At 34.8% G+C, this 9,649-nt stretch overlaps 2 protein-coding genes across 2 annotated transcripts; both read right to left on the bottom strand.

The window, feature by feature from the left end:
• Positions 1 to 1,867: 1,867 nt before the first annotated feature.
• Positions 1,868 to 3,868, bottom strand: LOC133730552 (uncharacterized). Its single transcript, XM_062158120.1, has 3 exons — positions 3,547 to 3,868; positions 2,880 to 3,360; positions 1,868 to 2,360 (listed from the first exon to the last, which is right to left on the bottom strand). Exons 1-3 carry the CDS (start codon positions 3,866 to 3,868, stop codon positions 1,868 to 1,870), a joined length of 1,296 nt encoding a protein of 431 aa, XP_062014104.1.
• On the bottom strand, positions 3,608 to 5,554 carry LOC133727793 (uncharacterized). The gene is made up of 2 exons (XM_062155198.1): positions 5,288 to 5,554; positions 3,608 to 4,945 (listed from the first exon to the last, which is right to left on the bottom strand). The coding sequence occupies exon 2, from the start codon at positions 4,662 to 4,664 to the stop codon at positions 3,918 to 3,920; it is 747 nt and encodes a 248-aa protein (XP_062011182.1). The 5' UTR covers positions 4,665 to 4,945; positions 5,288 to 5,554; the 3' UTR covers positions 3,608 to 3,917.
• Between the last annotated feature and the right edge of the window lie 4,095 nt (positions 5,555 to 9,649).

Here is a 9,649-nt window from a genome sequence, read left to right as displayed (position 1 = left end):
TTTTCTCATATTGGTTTTGACTTTCATTTGAAGTTAAAACACACAAATTAATAAAAAGAGCGTGGTTTACTTCACCCCTCCATGTATTGATGAAAGAAAATAATTTTGGTTTTGTTTTGTTAACTGTGTTTGAGCCTAAAAGTAATTTTGGCAATATACTTTAAGAGGATTGAGCATAGCGGGCTGATACCTGCGGCCTAAAAATAAGCCTACTTGGTTTTGGGTTATAGCTTCACCCATTCCAGAGTCCATGAGGAAAACAAGCTCTTATAGGATTCGGGTAGCAGAGACCGATTATGAATCTTTAGTCAATTATTCTTCTATGGCAAGGAACAGCCGAAATCCTAGTTTCAAGGGACATCAACACACAACTCTTCAATCAACTAATCTCTCAGATTATCAAAGCCTCTCCGGAGCAAATTTACCTTCAAGCTAGTTGCAACCAGCGAAGCAAGGGTAATGCCCTCGCAACCCAGCGAAGCTAAAGTCATGCTTTAGCAAAACCCGTGCTTTCTCCTACTTCCCAGTGATTGCTCTGCTTAACCTATAAAGTTAAGTATCGATTCGGTGAACGCAAGAGATCACACCACAAGTCCTTACCCGTAAGGTGAAAGTCCTTTTCCGAAAGGCAGAAGAAAGAACCTGGTGACGAAATTGGTGGTCTCCTCGTCCATAGCGTTTGAGAATAAGTCAGGTCAAGGGACGCCCCGACGACTACACCACACGATGTTGGCATGCTCACGCATTCAAAAGAGACTGTTTGCTAGCCAGACTGGTTTTGGAGCCAAACAAACTGTACGGATAGGATCAAAGACTACACAGATCAACAAACCTCTCTATCAACTCTAAGCTAAATAAATCAAAATTAAAAGTAGGTAAAGCATCGTGAGGCAAGTCAGGCAACCCTATTTTCTGAAAATGACTCGTAACCGATCGAGAATGACCAAACAAGGCTAAAGTATCCGCTGGATTATGGTTTCCCGAGACTAAAAGTTTGAAAGAAATTATCAAATTTCATCCGAGGAAGTCGCAGCAGCCAATATATGCATGTCTCAAAGATTTCTCTTTGTGGCCTAGTGAGAACTGAAATTTATGGAGGCATGAGATGACTCTTTCATAGTGTGGAGTTATCCCAGATAAACCAAGACATGCATCTTCTTTTAAAGAAAAGAAAGAAAAGAAAGAAGACACAATTGGGATTAAAATATATAGTATATAAACAAATCTTATTAGCTATCCTACCAAATTAGAAATTACCAAAACTCCATTTCTTTTAGTCAACTCTCACTAGTCTTTTCCTATTTCAATTGGACATTAAAACATATTGATCTATAGCTATTTCATAATACTAAGCTGTTGGAATATTCATATGATTAGATGACTTTATAATGAGTATGCTATGTATGAGGAGATGTACCATAATAATATTGGTGCATCAAGACACACTTGAACAAGGAAATTCACGTATCCTGAAAATATACAATTATATGAAACTGAAGGGGTATATGTGTGCTGATAATAATAGCGAAGAGGTATGCTGATAATTATAATTATAGTGAAGATATATATATATATATATATATATATATATATATATATATATATATATATATATATAATAGTGAAGAGGTATAACTAATCAATAGTTATATCTATTCACTCAAGAAGCACAATGATTGAGGTCTATAAAAGGAACCTCAATCTCTTCCATTGTCATTTCATTCAGAGATTTGTATTTCTGTTATTGTGTCTAGATCAAATCAGGGCCGGCCCCATGAGTTTAGAGGCTCAAGGCGGGAAAAAATTTGAGGCCCCAAAACAAATGCTCAAACATTACAAAAGAAAACAATATCCCAATTTCAAAGTATCACTGAAATATGACTCGTCTTGCATTTTTAGATGCAAAGGTACTAATCAAATTTACATAATCAAGTTTTCCAACAATATCTTTTTCAATAGATATCATAGCCAAACCACTCAATCTCTCTTGTGACATAGTAGACCGAAGGTAAGATTTGATCAATTTCAACTTTGAAAAACTTCTTTCTGCAGATGCAACTGTGACTGGTATAGTTAGCAAAATCCTATAAGCAATCCAAGCATTTGGATAACAGCCATCAACTTCTTTTATATAATTCAACACATCAATAGCTCTTTTTGTTTCATTGGGTAAATCTTCACTCAACATTCGTAAGTCATGATATAGATCATCTTCATTAAGATCAGAAATCTCGCCATGCTTCAATAAATTTGTAAGGTTAGCACAAAAACTCTTCAAACTATCTCTATTTGTAGACCTTAACTTGTCCAAATCAAACAAAAGCCCAAAATTCTCTTCAAAAGTCTTAAATTGCTCAAACCTGGTTTAGAAAAAAAAAAAAAGATGAAGTTCAATAAACTATATAAACATGTCACACCCAAAACAACGGCTTCTCTGCTTGGATTCTCTTTGCTATAATCTGCTTGGATATCATTAAGTTGGATAAATCAAGTGGTAGGTACAGAGTTGTTCAATTTGAAGAAACTCACAGCCATAATCTTGTAATACAAGAGTGTGCTCACAGTTACTTGGTCAGTGACATGGTCAGTTACGTGACCAGTTACATGACCAGTTACAGTTACTTGGTCAGTGACATGGTCAGTTACATGGTCAGTTACGTGACCAATTACATGACCAGTTACAGTTACTTAGTCAGTTACATGGTCAGTTACGTGACCAGTTACATGATCAGCAGCTTGCTCAAAACATCATGCTCATTAACTGATTATATTAAATTTGAATGAAATTGTGCTAACCTGGTTTTGAATGAAGAAATAGCTTGATCAACTATGTAGAGAAAATAGTTGACTTTAACGGATTCTGCAGCTGATTGTGTCACCGCTTCGCTAGAGCTTTCACCAAATTGTCTCTTTTTGTGAATTGTCTCTTTTTGTGAATTGTCCGTTTTTCCATGAATACCGGTTCAATCCCCATCTCACTTGCAATCTCTTTAGCTTCAATCAAGGACTCCTCAAATCCGGTTTCTCTAAACTTTTGAAGAAAGGAAAGAAGACGTTCCAATTCTGTGATGGCAGTATCAACATGCATATCTTCAGTTTGCAGAACTTTGCTGACATTGTTAACAGCATGTAACAATTCATACCATATAATCATACCGAACAAGAACTCAAAATTCTGAAGATTATATGTTGCTAAAGTCTCAACATCACTTTTTGTCTTGACATCTTCTTTACCATTCACCAAGTGAATCAAAGCTTCTCTTATTTCTGGAGCTTGATACCTTATTGCTTTAACACTCTCCACACGACTTTCCCAACGAGTTTCTGATAATGGCTTAACGGTAAGACCTGTCACATGCTCTGTAAAAACCTATCATCTCTTTGTAGAAGCTGAAAACAAGGAATAGATTCGTTGAATTACACCGAAAAAAGACTCGGCTTTAGGACAACAATGAGCCATATCAGAGAGCACAAGATTTAGAGAATGACAAGCACAAGGTGTGTAAAATGCTTTTGGATTTATTTCAAGTAGTCTACTTTGCACACCGTTGTTTTTTCCTTTCATGTTGGATCCATTGTCATACCCCTGTCCTCTTATATCATTAACATCAAGTCCAAGAGTCTTCAATGCAGTTAGAAGTTCATTAAGCACTCCAAGACCTGATGTGTCAGATACCTTTAAGAATTCTAGAAAATATTCTTCAACCACAATAGGAGTAGCCGAAACATTGACACTTCTTAATACAAGAGACATATGTTCCTCATTACTTACATCTGGAGTACAGTCAAGTATAACTGAAAAATATTTGGCTTCTTTGATTCTACTAATAATTGAGCTTTTCACCTCCCCTGCCAACAATTGAATCATCTCATTCTGAATTTTGTGACTCAAATAATGATATTGAACCTCATGTTTATTAATACGTCGAACATGTTTTTTGCATAGTCGAATCAAATTCAGCAAGTAGTTCTATCATCTGTAAGAAAATGCCATTGTTCTTCTCATATAGCTTTTCACTATCTCCACAAAAAGCTAAATTATTTTTCCCAAGTCTTTTCACAACTGCAAGAATTCTCTCTAATACTTGCTTCCAGTGTTCCTTTTCTTGATTGATTTGTTCTTTTAGACTTGCATCAATTGTTAACTTCAATTTTAGCCTTTTTGCCAACTCCATCCAACTTGTCATTGAGCCAATGTGATACCTACTTCTTTCATGACTTTTAAGTCGATCAGAAATATTGTGCCAATCATTCACACCTTCATCAGCTAATTGCCCCACAAGATGTTTCTTTGCAAACAATTTACAACAAAAGCAAAAAACTTTATCCAAAGAAACCGAATATACCAGCCACTTTCTTTCTTGCTTCTCTCCATTTGGTAATTCTCTGAAGTAATGCTTTGAGGAAAAACATCTGTCACATTTATCTTTCGGAAAGATGACATTATTGTCTCTTTTCGGGCCTCTTTCAACCAAGAAATCTGTAATATATATTTTGGTCTGTCCTGTTCCAATTCCCTGGATCATCCATGTCAAAAAGAATTTCCTCAGTTGAATTTGTAGTGTGAACATCTTCATGGATAATGTCATTAATTTCCTCATTCTCTGACTGATTTGGCTCTGCATTGTGAACATCTTCATTGAGATTTTCATTATTTTCCTCATTCTCTGATTGATTTAGCTCTTCTGCCTCTTCAATATGATGATCATTCACCACCTGCTTTGGTTCCTCACTTGTATTCTCATTTACAGCTTGACATGCCTCTTCTTTGTTGCTACTAAAATACTTATTATGAGAACCAACTTGAGTTTTACGTAAAGCTTCTCTCCTCTCTTTCTCTTTTCTTTTCTGCGCCCCGGACTTAAACTTTCTAGTATGAGCCATGATAACAACTTCAAATCCAACCAACAATCAAACAAATTCAACAATTGAATGATTTGAACCCCTAAAGAATATCATATAGAAAGCCTCAGGCATATAGCAAATTTTCAACAGAGAATGAATGAAACAGAGACGAAAGTTGAAACATGCATAACTGATAACTCTAAAATCCCTAAAAACAAAGATGAAACAAAATCATTGTTCATTGTTCTGCAATATATTAAATAGCTCACAAGTCTTAAATTTTCAATAAATGTTATAAATCATGATTTCATAATTACATGTTTCAAACCAAAATTGAGAAGGAATGGAATACAAGAGGCCAAGAGCATCAAAAACACAAATAGAGAACGAAAAAAACCAAAATTTCTTCAAAACCGAAAATAAAAACCTTCAAAGATCCTACCTTTTTGCGTTTTTGGAAGATAAAATCAACTCTTCAATCTCTTGAATTTACTTTTTCATCTGATCCTCTCAATCACAATTGGATTTTCGATTTTGTTCTTCAGCCACCGAGGAAACCTTCTGAGATGTTCAATCACAATTGGATTTTTGTCTTGGATTGAGAAAGAGCTTCAAAAACTTGAACTTAGAAAGAGGAAAATCATCTCCTCTCTGCTGCTTGGCGTCTCAATCTGATGGAACTATGGAAGTATTGAAAACAGAGGGCCATGCTGCGTGTACGAAGACACAATTAAAGTGGTTTAGATTGATTCTTTTTTTTTTTTTTTTTATCTGCAGGCCAACATAATAAAATTTTTTGAGGCCCCTAAAATATGAGGCCCTAGGCTTGGGCTTACTTCGCCTAGCCTCAGGGCCGGTACTGGATCAAAGACACCATACTATTGTGATCAACAGTCTAATGACACTAAATCACAACGATCATTTTCTATATTTTTCATCACAATGCCCTTCTTAATGATTTTTTTTTTTTAGCTGAATGCCCTCCTCAATTATAAATAACAAATTTGTATAATTCTGAAGCTTTTTTATTTTTTATTTTTTTATTTAATGCCTCATACAAACTTCAAATCATTCTAGCCTCTTTGCCGCTTTTGGCGTGAATCGTCGCTCAAAACTCCCATTGTCTGGTTTCTTTTCCCTAGTAGAAGATTCCACCTAGACGAGCTCTTAAGTTTTTGTTATGTCATATATAAAGACTCTTAACTTATTATCTCTCAACCTCAATCCACCCATGTCATGCATTTTATGAGCACTGTCCAAGTTACTTTAGTTCTTGAAAACAGAGAAACCCCACTTGATTTTGTGGCATTACTTCTAAAACAGAGAAACCCTAACAATGTACTACAATTGAAGATCGGTATATGACTCGTGCATTATTAATTCTAGGGGAAAATTTTGCAAACAGTACACCAAGTAAAGGCCACTAATAATTCTTATACATAAAGTTCCAAACCAAACATTTCGGTACACGAAATCTGAAACTCGACCCACTATCAGTACACGACGTCAATTTTTGACACCAAAATGTCCATTATGCCCTCAGTTATTTTTTTTTTCTGTTATTTTTTTTTCCTTTGTTTTTATCTCTTTCTTCTTCCTTCTTCCGGGCTCACTCCCTCGCTTCCAACGCCGCCCTTGCCCTCCAATTGAACACCCATTCCTCCACCCGAGAGCAGGTTCTGCTCTAAATTTAGGAGTTGGGTTTTTGAATTTGATTGTGATTCTTGTGGTACAACTCTGAATTGTTGCATATCTTGTTCAAAGTTTGGATCTTTCTTATCTGGGCGTGTTGCTTTTAATTCGAATTAGGAGGTTTCTCTATTTGGGTCTTTGATTTTGAAGCAGGAGTTAGATTTTCCCATTGTTTTTCTCTCTCTCTCTCTCACTTCTTCTCACTCTAAAAACTCACACACACACACACACACACACACTCTCTCTCTCTCTCTCTCTCTCTCTCTCTCTCTCTCTCTCTCTCTCTCTCTCTCTCTCTCTCTACGAGACAAATTATGGTCGATCTCGCTGATCAGATGAAGCTGTTGGCAACTCCAAAACATCAGTTGAAACTGGAGATGACATGGAATCATCAAAGAAAGCTATACTAGACAAGTTAGAGGAGAGGAAAAGAGAATTGGTTCGTTGCTCTTTCTTTTGATCTTAAAACTTTCTCACATCTTGTTCTTTTTTCAGAGTGCGTGTGCACCTGTGTTATCTTATTTTGGTGGCTGAGAAGTTAACAGAGGTGGGTGAGCTCGGGCTTCTTCTCACATGAAAACAGAGGTGGGTTTCGTGGAGCCGAAAGAAGGAAGAAGAAAGAGATAAAAACGAAGGAAAAAAAAATAACAGAAAAAAATTATTAAAAAAAAAAAAACTGAGGGCATAATGGACATTTTGGTGTCAAAAATTGACGTCCTGTACTGATAGTGGGTCGAGTTTCAGATTTCGTGTACCGAAATGTTTGGTTTGGAACTTTATGTATAAGAATTATTAGTGGCCTTTACTTGGTGTACTGTTTGTGAAATTTTCCCTAATTCTAGTAAGCAAATATACTGACAAAACTAGCTGCATACGTGTTTATATTAGCTAGTTTGTGTTTGATTACCATCTCGAATAATTTCACTTACAAATTGATGAACCTACATAACCAAATGGTTATTCAAAACCTTGAGATACTCTTGACTTCCACATCTTTCTTGCATCATTCAGTACGTCATTTTGTTTCTTAATTTCTAATAGGCACGCATGACGGATTGACGGTATCAACTTCTATCTAAATTTTGTTGATCGAAGTCCGACAATCGGAGACCCTAAAAAATGTTCATAGAACCAAAGCTTAATGGAATTGATTAATGTGATTGTTTAACCAAAAATCAAAAGAATAATTGGGGTGATGCATGTGTTGCACAACACAAGGCTGCAAGAATCTTCATTAGGGAACGCGAATACTTACCACAATCCACATAAGAATCCTTCAAACATGAAAGTGAAGTCATGGACAGTCACATCCTTCCTTCTCTTTAACTAGCGGATAACTTTTCTGTTTGTACCATCCTAAGTTGAAATCAAGATTTGATGCCAAGTCTCGCATCTAGACTTGATCGATTGGATTGTCTCATGGGTAAAAACACGACCTTTATATTTGTCTGATGAAAATGTTTTGTCATTAACGTGTGAACAGGCACCTGATACTCATTTCAACATCAACTGTATATAACTAACAGGGTCTCACATAACTATTCATCAATACACATACCTCCATTCATCTGTTTCTGCAAATATACACTTTTGGCAGGTAGTATTCTTTTGGTAAATCATTTCAGAAAAAGATATATATATTTTTTTCCTTAGAAGAGAAAGAAATATATTTCAGAAGTTTAATTAGTAATTATCTGTTTACTTATTGGTCTGTGTAGCTATCTAGCAGGTTTAGTAATTTGAACATCTAGTTGCTGGGGATTGAGTGAAGTTTTGCATGTTTGCTGTATAATTAATTACAAGATTTGTGATGCTTGTTCTGTTTAATGCAGATACATATATATTTTCTCTTGGAAAATGATTTGTGGCCTCAATGAGGCCTAAGATTTGTGGCCTCAATCTTAGGTGTCATGCCATATCACCTACACACATCACCAATTTGTCAAATCATGACATGTAATTCTTGAGAAAAAGATCATCTTATCCTTCCAAAATCTAATGAATCTAAGTTATTTTGGCTTTCTTCTAAACAAAAATTATTTTGGTTTTTTTGTTTCATTTTTTCTTTTCGTTACACTCATGATTAGATTTAAACAACAATTTTTTTTTTCTTCAATCAAAAATAGAAAAAAATTAATGTAATTCAGTCAATAGATTTGCATAACATATGTATATGAATTCAACCTTTGTTGGGCTTCTGTAAATTTTGAAAATAATGTGAAAAATACATATTCATATGATTATATATATTCTTTTGTTCATTTTTCTCTCTCTTTATGTAGCTAGGGTTTACACGTTATATTTGAGTTTATTATTTTTTGTTTGTTTTTTCCCTTATATTTAGATTTGTAGATGATAATTAATGGCTGGAATTTTTTCTTACCTCTTAATTTAGACATAATACCAAATTCAATTTATTAATGCTATTTTTTTGGATGAAATTAATCAATATTTGTAAAGAAAAGTCAATGCCTATTTCTTTACTACATTGATGCTATTTGGAAAGAACAATTATAGGAAAGAATTTAATTAAATGAAGAAAAATATTTGTTAAAGAATTTGTAGACATATCTCTTAAATTAATACATAATTAATAGCTTATCTTTTTTTTTTCGTCACCTAATTTAATTCATTAATGTAATTGATTCATCCCTTAACATCTAGAAGGAAATATAAAAGGGTAGAATTGGTGTTGCAATAGTATGATGTGGCAAGATTTATTATGTGAAATTGAAAATAAAATTTGTATTTGCTTACATGGCATGACACCTAGGATTTGAGGCCACAAATCTTAGGCCTCATTGAGGCCCTATATCATTGCCCTTTTCTCTTATACATGTGGCAGTTGAATCTGTAACGACTATGAGTGTCAATAACAGTCAAAATCTGAAAGACAACATTCCAAAGTGAGTGATCTAAGCTTAAATGTCAGGTTGTGAGTGGTTAGAAAGTAAAGTTTTGTTGAAATTTCTGTTAGTAGATTTGTATATGGCTGCATTAATTCTCTCAATTGCAGGTAATGTGAGAACTACTTGGAGCAATACTCGGACTGTCATGGGGGTGGAGGTCGGTTAGATGTTACGCTTGCTACAAGCTTTTTATTAAGGAGATT

Source organism: Rosa rugosa, chromosome 2 (genome assembly GCF_958449725.1).
Source record: "Rosa rugosa chromosome 2, drRosRugo1.1, whole genome shotgun sequence".
NCBI classification, from domain to species: Eukaryota; Viridiplantae; Streptophyta; class Magnoliopsida; order Rosales; family Rosaceae; genus Rosa; species Rosa rugosa.
Note: the sequence above shows the minus strand (reverse complement) of the source record. Positions and strands in the feature narration are given on the sequence as shown.

What these genes read in the sequence shown, in the direction of transcription:
- LOC133730552 (XM_062158120.1), bottom strand. Translation starts at nt 3,868, where the DNA reads ATGATTCAATTGTTGGCAGGGGAGGTGAAAAGCTCAATTATTAGTAGA. An exon ending in CATGAAAGGAAAAAACAACG is followed by an intron (nt 3,361 to 3,546) that starts GTGTGCAAAGTA and finishes AGGTTTTTACAG; the next exon opens with AGCATGTGACAGGTCTTACC. An exon ending in GTGAAAGCTCTAGCGAAGCG is followed by an intron (nt 2,361 to 2,879) that starts GTGACACAATCA and finishes TTTCTAAACCAG; the next exon opens with GTTTGAGCAATTTAAGACTT.
- LOC133727793 (XM_062155198.1), bottom strand. Translation starts at nt 4,664, where the DNA reads ATGAGGAAAATAATGAAAATCTCAATGAAGATGTTCACAATGCAGAGC.